Raw genomic sequence first — 21,706 nt, forward strand, 5'->3', positions numbered from 1 at the left:
ATAGCACGTCCATAAGTCAGACCAGCTCTCTGCGTCAGCTTTGCCACCTCCTTGTCGCCGCCCAGTAACGCCCAATACATTTCTGAGACTGTGCGCTTCAAGCGCTGCTCCTACTCTATGCGTATGGAATCTTATACGCAAGAAAAAAAAAAAAAAAAAAAAAACAAATCGCTCCACTGCATTGGAGACCGAGGCTGCAGCAGTATCAGACCCCAAGCTTCACCTGCTTACGGAGCAGGAACTTCTGCTTGGTTTTATAAATTAACGAGAGGGTAAAGAGACATCTCCCGATAGGGCGCAAGCAGCCTCGTTTCAGACTCGGGACGCACTGTATACACTCCAGTCTAGCAATGAATATAGCAGAACACAGAAATTGGACTCTTCATCTTGGTTCCCTGGTAGAGTAAGCGCACACATTGCTGAGCAGACATACCTGTGTGTCCCAGTTTTGATTTAGGTAGTAAATGCAAGTTAAGCAGCGTCCATCTCTGTTTGGGTTATCCACATGTCGTACATATCCCATCCCATTGCCAGGATAACAAGCCACCATTGCCTGCAAAATCATAAACCACAGTATGAGCAAGTTATTCGTGCATTAATACATAGTATCCTTACTAGTACATAAACCAGTAATACATCTAATGTGATATTGGACCAGTCATCACAAATAAACGCCTCTTCCTAGTCTTTCATTTATTTTTACCAACTGGCCAAACCTTGTACAGTGGGTGGTTCCCACCCAAGTAAAGATAATGTGATTACACTGATTATTATCTGCCAGGGTAGAAAAGCAGTTTGGTAAAGGACCCCAATAAGCTATTTAGGTGATTACTGGCTAACGATATCTTTCAGTGAAGTCATCCTGCCACATCTCTGAACAGGCGAAGTTGACAATATCGTGAAAGTTGGCCTGCATGTACGGGCAATCATAGATATCATTATCTTTCATGCGGGAATACGAATCATTGGTCATTCACTGCATAAAAATGAACGATATATCGTTGATAGTGTACGCACCTTAAAAAAAAAAAACCACCATGTATGGCCAACCACCACCGTACTCCGATTGAATGAGCGCATTACGGCTGGAACTCTACAACTTTATCCTCTAAGGGGTAAATTTACGACTGAAGTGAGTATTTAAAAATGGAGTTGTTGCCTATAGCAACCAATTAGATTCTACTTATGTGTCTAGCACCTTTCTAGAAGATAACAGCTAGAATTAGATTGGTTGCTACGAGCAACAACTCCACTTCTGAAAACCCACACTTTAGTAAATCTACCCCTAAGTGTGTGGCCAAATTGGTCACAGATCCAATCAAATAACATTGATCCAGTCAAACATAATGCATTAATGTACAGGCCGCGTGGTGTTCCTAAGGTTCCAATACAGAACACAAACGTGTCTAGAGAAAACATAGAAGTTTGATATCCCTAGGCACCGAAACAGTTACAGTCCCTTAGCGTCTACCTGCCCTAATTTCATCATGCAGAGTATATATAATAAATGGCTGCCTGTATTATACACGACTATTTAACAGAATCCATGGCTCTAGGAGTCAACATCCATTGACTTCAATATGAAAGACTTCAAAAAGCTGGGCGTCACCGGTAGATTAAGTGCATTGGCTACCTGGCTGTTGGGCTTTGCCCAGGCCTGATTGAGATAATAATCAAAAGATCTACATTATAAGCATCCTGCTACAGGAGTAGCTATCTGATGAAGGGGCCACTAAACTAATTTAGTTGTTCTGTTTTTACAGCATTTAGCAGCCTCGCTGTTTGTTCTCCACGTCTACACGACCAGCACTACTATACAATGACATGGTCCTAATCTCTCCCAACTCTGGCCCCACTTGCGTCACCAGTTTGGGAGCCCTCACAATATCCTGCAGATAAATCATCCAGCATCAGGGCCACAGCATTCCTCCTGGCCACTCTTAAAGGGGCGATGCCAGCGCGTAGAAGAATCTGATCTGCCTGTGCAAATGGTAAATGGGTTTTAGCCCATTAACTGGAGCAGTGGGTTGGGAAAAAGTCAACAATTCGGAGGTTCTAGGTTGGACAAATCTATTACAGAAAGCCCTGTCCTTATAAATAATGCTGCATTACATATCCTATAAAAAGGTGTGTAGGAACAAACGTTAGCCAGAGTTGTCTAAATGTAATAAGTGACCAGTACATCTGTAGAGGGTCCGATAACATATTAGAGGGTTTACATAAACCAAGTCATTCCATATTAAAACATTATGGCACAAACAATGAATAATATGGGGTTAGATCAAGCACGCCAGGGGTTAATAGGGAAATGTGCGTCCCACACATATTATACCCTGCCTGTATATACAATTTCCTGTAACCACAGGACCTACGCAGCAGCTAAAGATAACGCCAACGTCACAGACAAGGATTTGAGAACCCGTGACCTGGTGGACTTAAGAGTACGAGTATCTGCCTGCTGAGACATTAATCTAAAGACAGAACACAGAACACACAATGTATGACGTTATTGATGTATCAGTATCTCATACACATCTACCCTTGTCCTTCCATATCGCTCGCAGCTTCATAGAGTGCTCGTTGCACGCACCAGTTTCAAAATTGCGCAGTTCCATAGACAACTAGGACCCCCTATTTTATACCTCGCTATCCAAGACACTTGGATAGGACACCCAACACTGACCCACTTGTATATTCCTCTTGCATACTCAAGGTTCTAATGAAAGTCTATAGGTGCATGTCCACGGCTACAATACTCTATAGATTTCTATGACCCAAACATTTTTATGAATCCCATTTTCCTGCTTACACCAACAGGACCGCATCACTTACATCAAAGTACCATGCACCTCTGTAGGACAACGTGAAACGGACCTCACGATCCTATACGCTGCCATAATGCCAGTTTAGAAGCCGAAATATTTAATTCATTTACAGAGTTACCTTCTGCATGATATAAATGAAGTCTAAAATACCCAAAACCAATGCATTAAAAAATAAAAGGTATTAAGACTAGTAGCGGGACTTGGGTACCTCCTTCATATACATTTTAAATGCTATATTTATGAAGGTTTGATGGCTACAGACAAGTAGAAGAGGTCAGTCATTAAACCCTAGTAAGGTGATGATTGAGGTGCAAACACTAGTATAACAAAGTGTAAAACTTCTCTCTCTGGGGCTATTAGTCTGGCATGTGAAGGGTTAGTGGTAACCGTACTGTTGTGACGGATGGAAAACAGAACAGCATTTTTGGAATGGTTTTCCGGCTGCTCTGAGGACGTGTGTTTTGGATTCCAGGGCTAGATTCCTCATACACATAGGGGATCCAGGAAATAACCAATGAGGTGCAGGGCCTTGGCTGACATGGGTCCAAGGAATTCCTTCCATAATGCTGCCAGGATGGTGAAGCAGCCCAAGATGGTTCATACACATATACATCGGTGATAGTGTCACATCTAATACGCACTATAGAAAGACTTGTGCAGGCCGTGATACCAACCATCTATGGACCGAACAAATGGCTCCCTCTATCCACATAGTATACAGTGTATATGGGACAAAAATACTGTACAAAGTTACTACAGAATCTTTTTATTTTAGATTGCTTACAAATACTGTAAGGGAATCACACCCACATTTTGCCGCCTTTAATTGTGAAATGAGCTATAAAAGGGACGATGAAAGTATATTGCTGCAGCCTTAAGGGGAAAGGTCACTAGCTACCAGTGTTATCATCCAAGCTGTAATTATAGATGTGGCCTTGGTACATTTAATGCAACAAACACATTAAGATGCCCATTAATTACTTTTATTGTACAAAGTGGGGGGGGGGAAATATACACCTCAGCATATTCAGGGCCAATGTGAGCATGGAGACAGCGACATAAACCTGCGCAAGGACACTGGTCACATTAACAGCAGACAATCTGAATGAAAGATACCATTCAAAGGCTTGTTACGGTGCCTACACATGGTCAGATTTTGTGTCAGATCTGAATAATAACGATTTTAAAAACAGATTTTCTTTCAGATATGAACAATTGAACTGACATGTGAGCCTGCAACAATGAACGATGCGCGTTCCCACGTCAGATAACGATATCAGACATCTGATGTGTTTGCACTCAGATTTGGACGATTCCATTCATTTTAATAGTCTAAAATCGTTGGTAAAATCAATCGTTCATCTGACATATCTGACCGTGTGTATGCACCACTACAGTATTCACTGCAATGATTAAAAAACAGCAAACACAGGAATTCCATTTACCCCGAAAATACCAAAGTCCTGTGGAGACATGATATGTGCCCACACCTCCAAAGGACCAGCATACACACTACCACACGTTACATGTCTACACACATCCAAGCTTTAGACACAAACACTACTACACAATGTCCTGTACAGACAGTAAGGGGTGTATTTGTTAAACCACCAAAAAAAAAAAAAAAAACCAGTCAACCGCAAACACAGAATTGGGCCATTTTGCGACTTATAAGAGCTAGCGCAGGTATTAGCGGTCACTGAGCACTGCCAGCAGTAGCAGTGGCCTGTGGTAGCTTGCCCTTTGCATGGGGGAAGATGGCTATTGCATATTTACAAGGTCAGAAGTAGTATAAATACAGCTGTTTTCCTTTTCTAAATGGTAATAGTGATGAAAAAATGCTCTTTTACAAATGTTTATTAATGCTCACTTATTTCATGAACTGAATCTGCACTGGAAGCCAGAGCCCAGACTTCCAGTGCATCTGTAACTCCCCTATGAAAAATACAGCCCAAGCCCAGTACAGACACTACACCATCACGGCACACACACACCTCAGGTCCCATACACACATTACTGCACCATCGCACACAGCGCAGGTCCCATACACACATTACTGCACCATCAAACACACACACACACACACACACACACATTACTGCACCATCTCTCACACACACACAGCACAGGTCCCATACACACATTACTGCACCATCTCACACAGCACAGGTCCCACACACATTACTGCACCATCACACAGGTCACACACACACATCACTGCACCATCACACACAGCACAGGTCCCATACACACATTACTGTACCATCGCACACAGCACAGGTCCCATACACACATTACTGCACCATCGCACACAGCACAGGTCCCATACACACATTACTGCACCATCACACACACACACACACATTACTGCACCATCTCTCACACACACACAGAGCACAGGTCCCATACACACATTACTGCACCATCTCACACACACACACACACACACAGCACAGGTCCCATACACACATTACTGCACCATCTCACACAGCACAGGTCCCACACACATTACTGCACCATCACACACAGGTCACACACACACATCACTGCACCATCACACACACACACTACTGTACCATCACACACAGCACAGGTCCCATACACACATTACTGCACCATCACACACAGCACCGCACCATCACACACACACACACACACACACACACAATTACTGCACCATCACACAGCACAGGTCCCATACATACATTACTACACCATCACACACACACAGCACAGGTCCCATACACACATTACTGCACCATCACACACACACACACACTACTGTACCATCACACACAGCACTGGTCCCACACACACACACATTACTGCACCTTCACAGGTCCCACACACACACACACACACACATTACTGCACCTTCACACAGGTCACACACACACACAGCACAGGTCCCATACACACATTACTGCACCATCACACACACAGCACAGGTCCCATACACACATTACATCACCATCACACACACACAGCACAGGTCCCATACATACATTACTGCACCATCACACACACAGGTCTCATACACACACACACACACACACACACATTACTGCACCATCACACACAGCACAAGTCCCACACACACATTACTGCACCATCACACACAGCACAGGTCACACACACACACACATTACTGCACCATCACACACAGCACAGGTCACACACACACACACACAGCACAGGTCCCATACACACATTACTGCACCATCACACACACACTACTGTACCATCACACACAGCACTGGTCCCATACACACATTACTGCACCATCACACACACACTACTGTACCATCACACACAGCACTGGTCCCATACACACATTACTGCACCATCACACACACACACACACACACATTACTGCACCTTCACACACACAGGTCCCACACACACACACATTACTGCACCTTCACACAGGTCACACACACAGCACAGGTCCCATACACACATTACTGCACCATCACACACACAGCACAGGTCCCATACACACATTACATCACCATCACACACACAGCACAGGTCCCATACACACATTACATCACCATCACACACACACAGCACAGGTCCCATACACACATTACTGCACCATCACACACACAGGTCTCATACACACATTACTGCACCATCACACACAGCACAGGTCCCACACACACATTACTGCACCATCACACACAGCACAGGTCACACACACACACACATTACTGCACCATCACACACAGCACAGGTCCCACACACACATTACTGCACCATCACACACAGCACAGGTCACACACACACACACACACACACACACACACACACATTACTGCACCATCACACACAGCACAGGTCACACACACACACACACAGCACAGGTCCCATACACACATTACTGCACCATCACACACACACTACTGTACCATCACACACAGCACAGGTCCCATACACACATTACTGCACCATCACACACACACTACTGTACCATCACACACAGCACTGGTCCCATACACACATTACTGCACCATCACACACACACAGCACAGGTCCCACACACACACACACATTACTGCACCTTCACACAAACAGGTCCCACACACACACACATTACTGCACCTTCACACAGGTCACACACACAGCACAGGTCCCATACACACATTACTGCACCATCACACACACAGCACAGGTCCCATACACACATTACATCACCATCACACACACAGCACAGGTCCCATACACACATTACATCACCATCACACACACACACAGCACAGGTCCCATACACACATTACTGCACCATCACACACACAGGTCTCATACACACATTACTGCACCATCACACACAGCACAGGTCCCACACACATTACTGCACAATCACACACACACACACACGTCCCATACACACATCACTGCACCATCACACACACGTCCCATACACACATCACACACACACACACACATTACTGCACCATCACACACACACGTTCCATACACACACACACATTACTGCAGCATCACACACACACAGCACAGGTCCCATACACATTACTGCACCATCACACACACAGCACAGGTCCCATACACACATTACTGCACCATCACACACACACACACACACGTTCCATACATACACACACACACACACACATTACTGCAGCATCACACACACACAGCACAGGTCCCATACACACATTACATCACCATCACACACACAGCACAGGTCCCACACACACACTACTGCACCATCACACACACACAGGTTCCATACACACACACATTACTGCAGCATTACACACACACACACAGCACAGGTCCCATACACACATTACTGCACCATCACACACACAGCACAGCACAGGTCCCATACACACATTACATCACCATCACACACAGCACAGGTCCCATACACACATTACTGCACCATCACACACACACACACAGCACAGGTCTCATACACACATTACTGCACCATCACACAGCACAGGTCCCATACACACACACACACCACACACATCACCATATCACACACACGTCCCACACATTACTGCACCATCACACACACACACACAGCACAGGTCCCATACACATTACTGCACCATCTCACACACACACAGCACAGGTCCCATACACATTACTGCACCATCTCACACACACACAGCACAGGTCCCATACACATTACTGCACCATCACACACAGGTCCCATACACACACACACACATCACTGCACCATCACACACACACACACACACAGCACAGGTCCCATACATACATTACTGCACCATCACACACACACAGGTCCCATACACATTACTGCACCATCACACACGTCACACACAGGTCCCATACACACACACACACATCACTGCACCATCACACGTCACACACACACACACAGCACAGGTCCCATACATACATTACTGCACCATCACACACACACAGGTTCCATACACACACATCACCATCACACACACACACACGTCCCACACATTACTGCACCATCACACACACACACACAGCACAGGTCCCATACATACATTACTGCACCATCACACACACACACACAGCACAGGTCCCATACATACATTACTGCACCATCACACACACACACACAGCACAGGTCCCATACATACATTACTGCACCATCACACACACAGACAGCACAGGTCCCATACATACATTACTGCACCATCACACACACACAGACAGCACAGGTCCCATACATACATTACTGCACCATCACACACACACAGACAGCACAGGTCCCATACATACATTACTGCACCATCACACACACACAGACAGCACAGGTCCCATACATACATTACTGCACCATCACACACACAGACAGCACAGGTCCCATACATACATTACTGCACCATCACACACAGACAGCACAGGTCCCATACATACATTACTGCACCATCACACACACACAGACAGCACAGGTCCCATACATACATTACGGCACCATCACACACACACAGACAGCACAGGTCCCATACATACATTACGGCACCATCACACACACAGCACAGGTCCCACACATACATTACTGCACCATCACACACACAGCACAGGTCCCACACATACATTACTGCACCATCACACACACAGCACAGGTCCCATACATACATTACTGCACCATCACACACACACACAGCACAGGTCCCACACATACATTACGGCACCATCACACACACAGCACAGGTCCCACACATACATTACTGCACCATCACACACACAGCACAGGTCCCATACATACATTACTGCACCATCACACACACAGCACAGGTTCCATACATACATTACTGCACCATCACACACACAGCACAGGTCCCATACATACATTACTGCACCATCACACACACAGCACAGGTTCCATACACACATTACTGCACCATCACACACACACACACACAGGTCCCATACACACATTACTGCACCATCACACACACACACACACGTCACACACAGGTCCCATACACACACACACACACACATCACTGCACCATCACACGTCACACACACACACACACACACACAGCACAGGTCCCATACATACATTACTGCACCATCACACACACGTCACACACAGGTCCCATACACACACAGCACAGGTCTCATACACATACACACCACTGCACCATCACACGTCCCACACACACACACACACATTACTGCAGCATCACACACACACGTCCCATACACACATTACATCACCATCACACACACACAGCACAGGTCCCACACACACATTACATCACCATCACACACACACAGCACAGGTCCCACACACACACTACTGCACCATCACACACACAGGTTCCATACACACACACACACACAGCACAGGTCCCATACACACATTACTGCACCATCACACACACACACACAGCACAGGTCCCATACACACATTACTGCACCATCACACACACAGCACAGGTCTCATACACACATTACTGCACCATCACACACACAGGTCCCATACACACACACACACACATAGCACAGGTCCCATACACATTACTGCACCATCTCACACACACACACAGCACAGGTCCCATACACATTACTGCACCATCACACACACACACACACACAGGTCCCATACACACACACACACACATCACTGCACCATCACACGTCCCACACAGCACAGGTCCCATACATACATTACTGCACCATCACACACACACAGGTTCCATACACACACATCACCATCACACACACACAGGTTCCATACACACACATCACCATCACACACACACACACGTCCCACACATTACTGCACCATCACACACACAGACAGCACAGGTCCCACACATACATTACTGCACCATCACACACACAGACAGCACAGGTCCCACACATACATTACTGCACCATCACACACACAGACAGCACAGGTCCCACACATACATTACTGCACCATCACACACACAGCACAGGTCCCATACATACATTACTGCACCATCACACACACAGCACAGGTCCCACACATACATTACTGCACCATCACACACACAGCACAGGTTCCATACATACATTACTGCACCATCACACACACAGCACAGGTTCCATACATACATTACTGCACCATCACACAGCACAGGTCCCATACATACATTACTGCACCATCACACACACACACACATCACCATCACACACGTCCCACACATTACTGCACCATCACACACACAGCACAGGTCCCATACACATTACTGCACCATCACACACACAGGTCCCACACATACATTACTGCACCATCACACACACAGCACAGGTCCCATACATACATTACTGCACCATCACACACACAGCACAGGTTCCATACATACATTACTGCACCATCACACACACAGCACAGGTTCCATACATACATTACTGCACCATCACACAGCACAGGTCCCATACATACATTACTGCACCATCACACACACACACATCACCATCACACACGTCCCACACATTACTGCACCATCACACACACAGCACAGGTCCCATACACATTACTGCACCATCACACACACACACACCACACCACACACAGCACAGGTCCCATACATACATACATACATACATTACTGCACCATCACACACACACACACACACACACACACACAGCACAGGTCCCATACATACATTACTGCACCATCTCACACACAGCACAGGTCCCATACATACATACATTACTGCACCAACACACACACACACACACAGCACAGGTCCCATACATACATTACTGCACCATCACACACACACACACACACACACACACAGCACAGGTTCCATACATACATTACTGCACCATCACACACACAGCACAGGTTCCATACATACATTACTGCACCATCACACAGCACAGGTCCCATACATACATTACTGCACCATCACACACACACACATCACCATCACACACGTCCCACACATTACTGCACCATCACACACACAGCACAGGTCCCATACATACATTACTGCACCATCACACACACACACATCACCATCACACACGTCCCACACATTACTGCACCATCACACACACAGGTCCCACACATACATTACTGCACCATCACACACACACACACACACCACACCACACACAGCACAGGTCCCATACATACATACATTACTGCACCATCACACACACACACACACACAGCACAGGTCCCATACATACATTACTGCACCATCTCACACACAGCACAGGTCCCATACATACATACATACATACATTACTGCACCATCACACACACACACACACACACACACAGCACAGGTCCCATACATACATTACTGCACCATCACACACACACACACACACACACACACACACACAGCACAGGTCCCATACATACATTACTGCACCATCACACACATGCATAGTTCAACATATGCTGGTTTGTGGAGTGTCTGGTTTGTGAATTCAGACTGCACAAGCTCCAGAACTGGGTGTATGACTCACCCGTACATTCATAGGAAATTTTGATCACATCTATATACAACCATAGCAGCATAGTTGGGTTGTAATTAGATGTTGAGAAAGGATTGACGCAATTGCGGACTATGTAGAGTTGGATAGCTCTTTGCAGGTGTATCTTCTGCACTTAGCGCAGGGTATGTGCACTAGTGATAATGATGACAAATAGACCATGCTCGTGTGCAGATGTGGCTGTATCACACCATGCGCACAACCTGGCTTACATAAATATATGCATTTTCTCCATGCATGCTTTTTTAGCTGCAACTATGCATCAGTCCATATGCAACCATGATACAAGCCCATGCAGCCACTACTGTGCAACGCTATACAAAGCTCAGCTCCAGGATAGATAGTGTAGTACTAACATTATATAAGCCAAGTCCAATAGAGATATTGCTATCTAGCAATGACATCACATTATCCTGGTACCATATGGGTTAACGTTGTACTCTGGAGTGTCACTGTGACTCAGTATCTGGCAAAAGCTAGTAATCATTAACCAGCCCCTAGCTTATCTGGGGCCTCAGGTTGGCTAATACAGGCTGACTGAACATTATGTTTTGCACAAACAACATCAGAACAATGTCTACATAACACTGGAGATTTCAAGGTTTCTAGTTTTAAACCCAAAGAGGAGCAACCCGGTCCACTTCCTATGACCTCTCCACACCGCAGGTCACAAGCGCCAAAGGCAGACACTTGCTACAGAGAAATGCCCCCACTAACCCCACAATGTCCTCACCCTACATCTACTGCAAAATAACCGCCACCTTATAGAACTTAGACCTCCCCACATGCCCCCATTCAGTGGGAGAACCATTTGCCAACCACTACTAACCTAGCTCCCCTTACTATACAAGATCTCACAGGCAGGGCCCTCAGTCCTCTTCCCCCTAGCACTGTCCATGCCACCTGTGCTCCTAATCCTCTTCAGCAACTTATACTGTATACTTGTCCTGACATTGGGTACAGGCTCACTGAGGGCCTGATTCAGAGATGGATGCTAATACAGCTGTTCTGTTAATAGCGGTTGTGGCAATACGTAAATGCATACCTCCGCTTTGCCTGTGTGCTGGACGGTGCGATGGATTGTACAAGCGGCGAGACATTCACTTTCAGGCTCATTGGTCTATCGCAATTGCGATGAAAGATGTTTACACAGACATAAATTCAACATCGGTTGGACCATCGACAATTGCGGTAGCCTGGGGGTCTATTCTCTAGAGTCTCCTCAAATCCAACTAAACATGGCCTCAGAAGCATTGGATTTGCGTTTGAGAACACATCCGCGTTCCCGGACACGCCAGTGACACGCAATGGCCCCTTTTTTGCAATCACTTTAGGTCTCCCGTCAGTCTCCACCCTGAAACGCCCAGGGATCGCACACCCCTTCTCAAGTGTTAGCGATCTTGAACGCAATAGCGAAATTAGATTGGACACTTGGGCTTGTGTGACCGCAGTAAGGGTACCCAGGACTTTACACATGTTCAGAAGCAAAACATTGCTCAGGTACGTACACCATCAATATTGCGTCCATCTCTGAATCAGCCCTGAGTGTCAAACTGCCTTATCCACCCTCCGATTAGCCACCACTTGCCCTGCAAGATACAGTAATTTGCCCCTTGCCCTAACTGGTCTTTAGTTTCATCACTGGGTGGGAAGCAGGAAAGGTAGAAATGCGGTCAAACCCCAAAAATGTGAGTTTGACCGCATTTCTCATAAGCGCCAAATCCCGGAATGTGATGCACTCCAGGGCTTAGCTGCGGTGGTGGTGGTACAATATTGAAGCCTATAGGCTTCTATCGTGAGAGTGACGAGAGGGGGATCCCTCCCAGCATCCCACGCGGCATGTGCAGAAGGACGCCAGATGGGTTTCTGGGTCATAGACCCGGAATTCCCTCCATTGCAAAGGGCCGTTCTTACAGAGAGAGCAGTCCTTTGCGGTGTTAGTCATGCATATCACAGTTACCAATGCCAGCATGCATGTAAAGAATGGCGGAATGCATCGCATCCCACCTGCGATGGCCATGCATTCCGCCCACTGCGTGTTCCCACAACATGTAAATTTACAGTACACTGAATTATACAAAATAGTATGCCAGATTAAAGTGTTACTATGGATATTGTTTGTACAGCACTGGACACTTTTTGGTGCCTTAAAAATAAGATTTTGACTACCCAATCTAGCAAAAAATGTGCTCATCAAGGACAGTGAGGCATCTTCCGCAGGGGACCACGTGTGTACTCCCCAGATTACCGCTAGGTGATTTCTGTGCTCCGTAGCGCAGGTTGATCACGTGGTGCAGAAACCAGCTGCACCAATCACATTCGGTCTTATTTTCAGCTTTATGGCATTAAGCACAGAATAAGTCAGATCGGGGGGCACAAAGCCGAGGGCCACTAGTGAAGGCTTCACAGGCCCACCTGGTGCCCAGTTCTATTTTTTGCACACATGCCACTAGTAAGTAACTCATGAGGCCAACTATGTGGACATGACAAGTTTAACAATCTTTACTTCCCATTTGAAAATCTGCCCAATTGTTTACCGTTTATTTATTTGGCATCATACAGCTTATAGAGGAATCATAGATAGAGTGGGGCCAAAACAGAATTGGGGGCCATCTGTCAAATTCTATTCTCCTTAGTTTTTGACTACTCTCCCAATCGGCTTTTACCGAACCCCCCCTTCGATGGTCCCCAGATAATCATAAGTCCACGTTTCTGCCACAATGTAATCACATTACATAAGTTCTAATTGTGGGACCGATTCACTCCGTAACGCAATATTGCGTATGCATGCAGTTCAACTGCGATAGTATGCTAATCCATTGCGATCACACTACATGAGGACGTCCACTTTACATTACACAAATCCGTAATACTTAGCAGAATAGCGAGACAATCGGTAGAATCAAGTACCATTGCAGCATCACAAGCTCTGACCTTACTCAGAAATTGCCAACAACCACGCACGCTATGAGACCTCAGACTGTGCAATGGCATCACAGTGGCCAATTTACGCACTCCCCTGCAATGGCATGCGAATGTATCAACACGCCTGCGCTTCCCCAACCCCCCCCCCTCCCCAAACTGTGCGGTTACCTGCGAGGGGTCTGCGTAGCCTCTGTGATCACAGTCCCAATCGCAATAGCTAGTTCGAACACTGCAATGCATACGCAGGACACATCACCCGATTGCGTGCATAGTCGCAGTTGCATACGGTAGTGAATCAAGCAGTGTCCAAAGCTCCCCATTACATACATATTTTTGCTTCAATTTGTCTACTGTATTCCCCCTTTATAGCCCGTTCCCCCTCTACTAAGCAGTACTATCATCCAGTATGAGTCTGTATGTGAGGCTCCGCCTCCTGCTTCTGTGCTCACTGCTCTAGTTCTGACAAGGATCAGTGCCATACAGGCTACAGCAATGGGCATACGTGGGGGTGGAAAAGTACATAGTAATGAAAGTAAAATAATTATATTGACCATCGATGAGCTCTATACAAACACTGAAAGGTTCATGTGCCTATACACAAAGCAATTTAAATATGCCAGAGTGTCATTCTTTCTCCAAAAGGTTTATATCATCAGAGGATTGCTTTACTCACATGCCTCATTCATATGGGCTGTTTCTAACAAGCCATTTACTAGGGTTGAATATGTTTATTACAGCATCTGGGGTCATGAAGAATTTCACAGACAATGGCCCAAATGTAATACAGATGTATCATCACTCACTCATCCTTCCCATGCACTTTCCTCAGATTTGCCTCTTAGCTCATATAGTAGGTACTTAAGATTCAATTTTTGTCATATATGGCCTTATTTGGAGGCACAGTGTCACAGCCGCGTCTATTTTGTCTGAGAAAACAGTCGCTTTCACTGACATGCTCACGACATTCCCATAACATGCGTTCACTTCAGGTCACCACCCAGAAACGCCCATAGTTTTTATGCGCTATCTCCGATACCGGTGGCCCTGTACAAAACTGCGCATTTGTGTGTACACTCAGGGCAACGCATGCGCCATAGCAAATAATCCATCAGATACTGTAGGTGAACATCGGTATTGCGTCTGAATCAGGCCCATAATGTACTAGGTACTTAGGATGTGTTTTGATGCAGCTAAGTTACAAAGTCCTTGGCACTCTAAACAGGGCTATTCTGCACAGTTTGAGCAGTAGGGGTATATTTACTAAAGTGGGTTTTTAGAAGTGGAGATGTTGCCCATAGTAACCAGATTCTACTTAACATTTAAGCATTAGGCGTAAAAATCCTGTTTCTCTCCTTCCGTTGTAGAACTACAAGTCCCACTGTGCCTTCGGCATTATGTTGACAAACAGCCACAGATTGCCTACCTCTAAAGGGGCCTATCCATTACACAACTTTCAACAATCCGACCAAAACATTGTTCACAAAGTCATGTAATGGATAGCCGGCAGGAAGGCACGTGCACGCTGGGTCCTTGCCGACCCCGACTATCTACTGAACATGCCCGTCAACCTGACAACGCTAGTCATGTTCGGCATGTTCAGAGATTGGAGGTTGGACTCCTGCACTGAATGACATTCAGTGAACGCCGTTCAGTGCGGGCACCGCTCCTCAGCGACCTAAAAGGTCTGAACACTAGACGTTCAGTCTTTCAGGTCGCGTAGTGGATAGGCCCCAAGAGATACATTATAGATCTATTTTAAAGTGCATAGCCATAGAATTCTGTTTAAGATTTCCAGTGGATTAATTGGTGCTTTCCTAGTAAATTTGGACATGACAGTTTTTTGTCTGTTTCCACAGCGAGAGCCACAGAACGCTTTAGCTTGGGGTGACCGGCCTTGTGGAAGACAATAGCCAAATGTAACACAAAGACCAGGTGTGTACATGGATGTCTGTGTGACACAGAAAAGGAAACATTAAATGTAGTGTACCACAGCCTCCTGTCCATTCCCTTACTGTGAGACAGACATACATTTGAATGCACTAGTACACTACACAGGTTCTCAAACTCGATCCTCAGGTCTCCTCACAAAATCACAAGTGAAATAATTATCTCCACCTGCGGATCTTATAAAATGTGTCAGTAATGAATGCACCTGCTGTGTGACCTATGTGGGGTCCTGAGGATAGAGTTTGCGAACCACTGAGCTAGTAAAAACCTGCTGCTATCTGACAGACACAGATCTGCGACACACTAGCTCGGTAGGCTTTGCTCTACTTAGAAAAAGTCGGGCACTGACCAAAACGCCCTATGGCCCAGTGAAGATTGCATTTACAAAATGAACAAACAAAATCTCTCTGACCATCCCTTCCCCATATGACACAGCTGTTAACTATGAAACCTGGAGCCCATCCCAATCACAGAAGATCGACAGCTTGCCGAACCTGTACCTTGGAAGAAGAATTGAGCATAAAATTACATCATATCATTAGTTTACTAATACCCCTTTTACACCGACAAATATCTCGGGGTGATGCACATGAACGCGCATCAACCCGGGTCCAGTGACCTGGGGACCCAACCCGGCTGGATTGCAGGGTTGAGCACGGGTCATTCTCGTGTCACCCTGCAGTGTAAACGGCGTGACCCAGGTCACGATGACCCGGGTCGCACCGCATGCCGCCCGACTGGCCAGCTTCAGTGGCACTTGGAGACGACATCTCCAAGCGTCGACTGCCGGGCCGACCAGAACGTAGCAGCGCACCCCACCCGCCCTCCGTGCTGCTTTGGAGTAAGGTAAGGGGGTGGCGGTGGGGGGAGGGGGGGTAAGGAGCGCTGCTCAATTGCACCGGAGAGCCGGTGTGAACGGTGCCGCAGCACAAGAGGGGGTCTGTCCCAGGTCTGATCCGGGTTGGAAAAGTGTTCCAAATCCCGGGTCAGACCCAGGACTTTGGGGTAAATGGGGTATAATGGAAATAAACAGCAAACATGTGCAGGGAGAAAGCCTAAATATAAATTTCTTTCAATAAACTTAACTCAAACATTTATCTTTCATTTCATGTTTATGGCAAGATATTTGCTGCAGTTTTGGGAAATTTAGCAAATTATGATAATTTTTGTTTCTGCAAACAGGCCATAACCTGAGAGAATGCATTGATACATAGCATCACTTCGCTCACCTTAGTTCTGCCATTGATTATGTAGTTGCCCAGTTTCCCGCTGCAGTGCATAATAACCTCGTCTATCCTGGACATGAAGATCCCAATATTTTCACAGCCAAGCTCCTTCCCTTCTACCCAGGCAATCTGGTCTCCCCGAATGTTTTTGGAAGGTATGGTCCTCTGGCTGACCAGCTGTCCATCCCTGAACTTCCCACTGCGGTTAAGTAATTCCACCTCATCTAGGACCCGGGAACCCAAAGCTTCTCCTAAAAAGTGGTCCTTGACACAAATGCCATAGTACATCATACAAGGAACAATGTAGTCTAAAGCCATTTTTTGGGGGGCGACCACTAAGCTATTGTTGTTTGGAGGTGTGGTGCCAAGGTGCCCCTCCATTCCACAGCTACTTTCTTGCAGAGTCTGGTGGGCATCTGGGTGTACTTCAGATTTCCATCTCTTGCCCTCCATGGGAGGGAATACAGAAGGTCCACTCTCTGGTGCCACGACGATAACTCCATTCTCTGCCAACCCATTCCATCTTCTTTTAACGGGCAAGCCATCTCTCCTTCCATTGATGGACAACAGCACTTCTTGGCATGGGGCATTGCCTGGCACATCCCTAGAAAAAGAGCCAGCTGTCTCCCTGCTAATGGATGGCTTTTCCGCATTTGCTAAAATGTGCGCCCTAACAGGTGCCACAGTGCATGCCAACAGAGTTTCCTCTTCTGCATCAGCAGACAGATGCTCTGCATTGGCATTTTTCTGCAGGGATGACGGGTGTAGGTGGCACATGTTGCCTCTGTTCAGCGGGTTGAGGGTGGAGTGGACATCTGATGTTGGGTGACATGCTGTCACAGGGAGCTGTGGGAATCCCTCTACCCCCATCCTGGCACCCTGCAGAGCCGGCACAGCTCTAGGCTTCACAAGTATCTGGCTGGGTGGCTGCGTCTCACTCTTTACAGGCTGCCCCAGCTGATCCACTCTATCCATGTCAGTGTCAGCAGCATGTCCCCTGCACGTAGCGCACGTCCCAGCCCCATCATTCAGCTCCTACGGTAGCAACTCACAGCAGCTCCAGACAGCAGGGGCAGCGCACTCATCCTAGTCACTTTCCCCGGCAGTCTGCTGCCCGCGGCGACAGGGCAGCTAAGGTGAGAGCTACAGAGCGCTTTCTCCTATAGAAGAGACGAGACATGGAGTTAGCAATCTTGTATTACGCACCATAAGGCATTGGGGGATAATAAAACACATGCTGCATCTCCCCCCAGCTCGTTCAAGTTACTACAGTTCTAAAGAGATGAAAGGATCACACCGACTTTACAGTCCTCACCGTGCGATACCTGTGCGCTTGTACAGAGTAAAGCGCAGCGTGTGTGCGTTACATGGGCAACAATGTAACGATTATCCTGAACATGAGAAGAGCAGACTACTTACCCCAGACAGGCTCTCCTCCTCACTGCATCCACAGGCTGGGCAGAGATCCAAGGACTCTGATAGAGGTAGTGATTCAGGGTTCACAAGGACTGATTTGGGAGAGGGGGGGGTTAAGGATGCCCAGTATCTGCCAGATGTAGGGTCCTCAAGGCTTGTCCCCAATGTCCAGGGTTATGAGGGGTCATCAGGTGTCTGTACTGTATGCCTGAGACCCACCCAAGGGGCAGGGCAGGGTGGACAGGACTGTGGAAATCCCCTTGAGCTCTCTCCTGGCAGGTTGGTAGAAGGGGCTAGACGTCTATGGAGATATCAGGTGTCTGGGCTATTCCTCTATCTGAGACCCCCAGGCTGCGCTGCAGAGCTTTCAGAGATTGTCCACTGCTCTTGGATGTACTCAGGGCAGGCATCCCCGGCTGGAGGAGAGGTGTCTGTGGCTGCTTATGTGTGTGACACCCACTAGTGAGTGAGGCTGAGCTGCTACTGCCCCCTCCCTTCTTCTGGACCAAGTCTCCCCCTCCATAAGGCTTTGTATCATATACACGTGCACAGCGATCATGTGACAGCTGCTCTACCTCACCGTGGCCGCTAGAGGCGCCCGTTTACCCTGTCTGCTGCTGCATATTTTTTATCACTTCACAGCCAATTATGCAGCTATTTGTGTTTTCTGGAAGATTATTATTTCCCTCCCCCATCAGCTGCTGATAAAACAAATGCTACAATTCCAGTAAATTGGCAGCTGTTTCATGGGCCCTTGTTAATATTGGGATTCTAGGCCGTTACACAAGAAGTAAAACTAAATGTGACCCCACATAATTAGCAGCTACATGCCTAACCATACTAGTACACTTCAGTCTGGTGGTTTAAAAAAATAAAATCTTTATTGAAACAACATAGAACTGCAACATTTTCCTACCCTCCGACATGACCCCTTCCATCAGGTACAAAAAGTGCTCTGCTGCTGGACTTCCCACCTAATTTACTATTGGCATCACCTGTGTTGAACCAGTTGATGAGACAGGTGTTTCAACACAGGTGGCTGCAATCATAAATTAAGAAGGAAGTCCAGGAGCAGAGCATTTTGTACCTAATGGCACGGGTCATGTTGGAGGGTTTGCATTCTGACAATACCCAACTCAGGGAGTAACTAGAGCAGTGGTTCTCAAACTCGGTCCTCAGGACCCCAAACAGTGCATGTTTTCCATGTCACAGGATCGCAAGTGAAATAATTAGCTCCACCTGTGGATCTTTTAAAATGTGTGAGTAATGACTACACCTGTGCACCTGCTGGGTGACCTGAAAAACGTGCACTGTGTGAGGTCCCGAGGACCGAGTTTGAGAACCACTGAACTAGAGCCTTGGGTGCAAAATTTAGTTGGAATCTCCAAAGCCGGTGCAAGCAGGGGCATATTTATAATGGGTGCAGGGACGGGCACCCTGCACCCATATTATACTTACCTCTCTGAAGTCCCACGTCGGCGCCGTTGTCTGCGCTGTAAAAAATGGCAGGAAAATTACCGCCGTGGCCATTTCCCCATTGTTTGCGCACGCGCACTACAGCGAAAATGGCTGCCGCGGCCATTTTCCCGGTGATCTGCACATGCGCTATAGACTCTGGGCACACTCTAGTGCCCAGAGTCTATAAGTGCGGTGCTGGCCGCGTACCGCTCAGTGTGCTGCCGGACGGAGAGGAGGGGGCCTGTGACGGAGACTGCACATGGGCCCCCTCCACTCTAGAAATGCCCCTGGGTGCAAGGTTTTAGTACGGCCCCTGCACCCCCAATACCCTGCTTCGTGTAGATTGTAGAAGAAGGATGTCTCCTTTGTTTTGGTGGTAGATTGACTTCCCCAGGTGCTGACGCCTTAGGTAGCTGACTAAAGCTACAAAATGGTGGCGCCGACCCTTAGAAACGCAAGGTTTTTAAGGACAGACCTTTCACCTCCTTCTAATATAAAAATATCTGCATACAGAAGAACATACATTTCTCAATGGTCAATCTTTTGTAATTATTTTTTATTTTAGATATATTTTGCTATTATTTATTTTTTTAAATAATTAATCTCATGTTTTTATTCAATTACTGTACTGTACCTAAGGCGCCGCTTCACACATGTGTCTTTCTAGCTAATTTCCGCTGGAAGCCTATGGAGGTGCGAGCAGAAATCAACCTACCATATTTGCGTTTATGTATATTTGAATCTGACTTCAAGTCTGGGGTTTTCAGTTGTACTGTGCATCTGTGAACTTTTCTTAACAGGTGACACATGCAAATATCCCCACAGAATGGTCCAACAAAACAATAAAGCTGGGCATCCACTATACAATTTTCTGTAATACCTCTTTTCCACCGAAAACACAGGTCCGACCTGGGTTTTTGGACATGGTTCCA

The 21,706-nt window shown here is 46.7% G+C and overlaps 1 protein-coding gene across 1 annotated transcript; it reads right to left on the reverse strand.

Moving 5' to 3' along the window:
• Positions 1–433: 433 nt before the first annotated feature.
• On the reverse strand, positions 434–19,921 carry EGLN2 (egl-9 family hypoxia inducible factor 2; the record flags this gene model as incomplete). Its single annotated transcript, XM_088450112.1, has 3 exons — positions 19,320–19,921; positions 17,904–19,060; positions 434–553 (listed from the first exon to the last, which is right to left on the reverse strand). Coding segments are annotated over exons 2-3 (1,092 nt in total), but the record flags the coding sequence as incomplete, so codon positions are not given.
• Between the last annotated feature and the right edge of the window lie 1,785 nt (positions 19,922–21,706).

Source organism: Taudactylus pleione, unplaced genomic scaffold (assembly GCF_031769625.1).
Source record: "Taudactylus pleione unplaced genomic scaffold, aTauple2 ptg000507l, whole genome shotgun sequence".
In the NCBI taxonomy this organism is placed as follows: domain Eukaryota; kingdom Metazoa; phylum Chordata; class Amphibia; order Anura; family Myobatrachidae; genus Taudactylus; species Taudactylus pleione.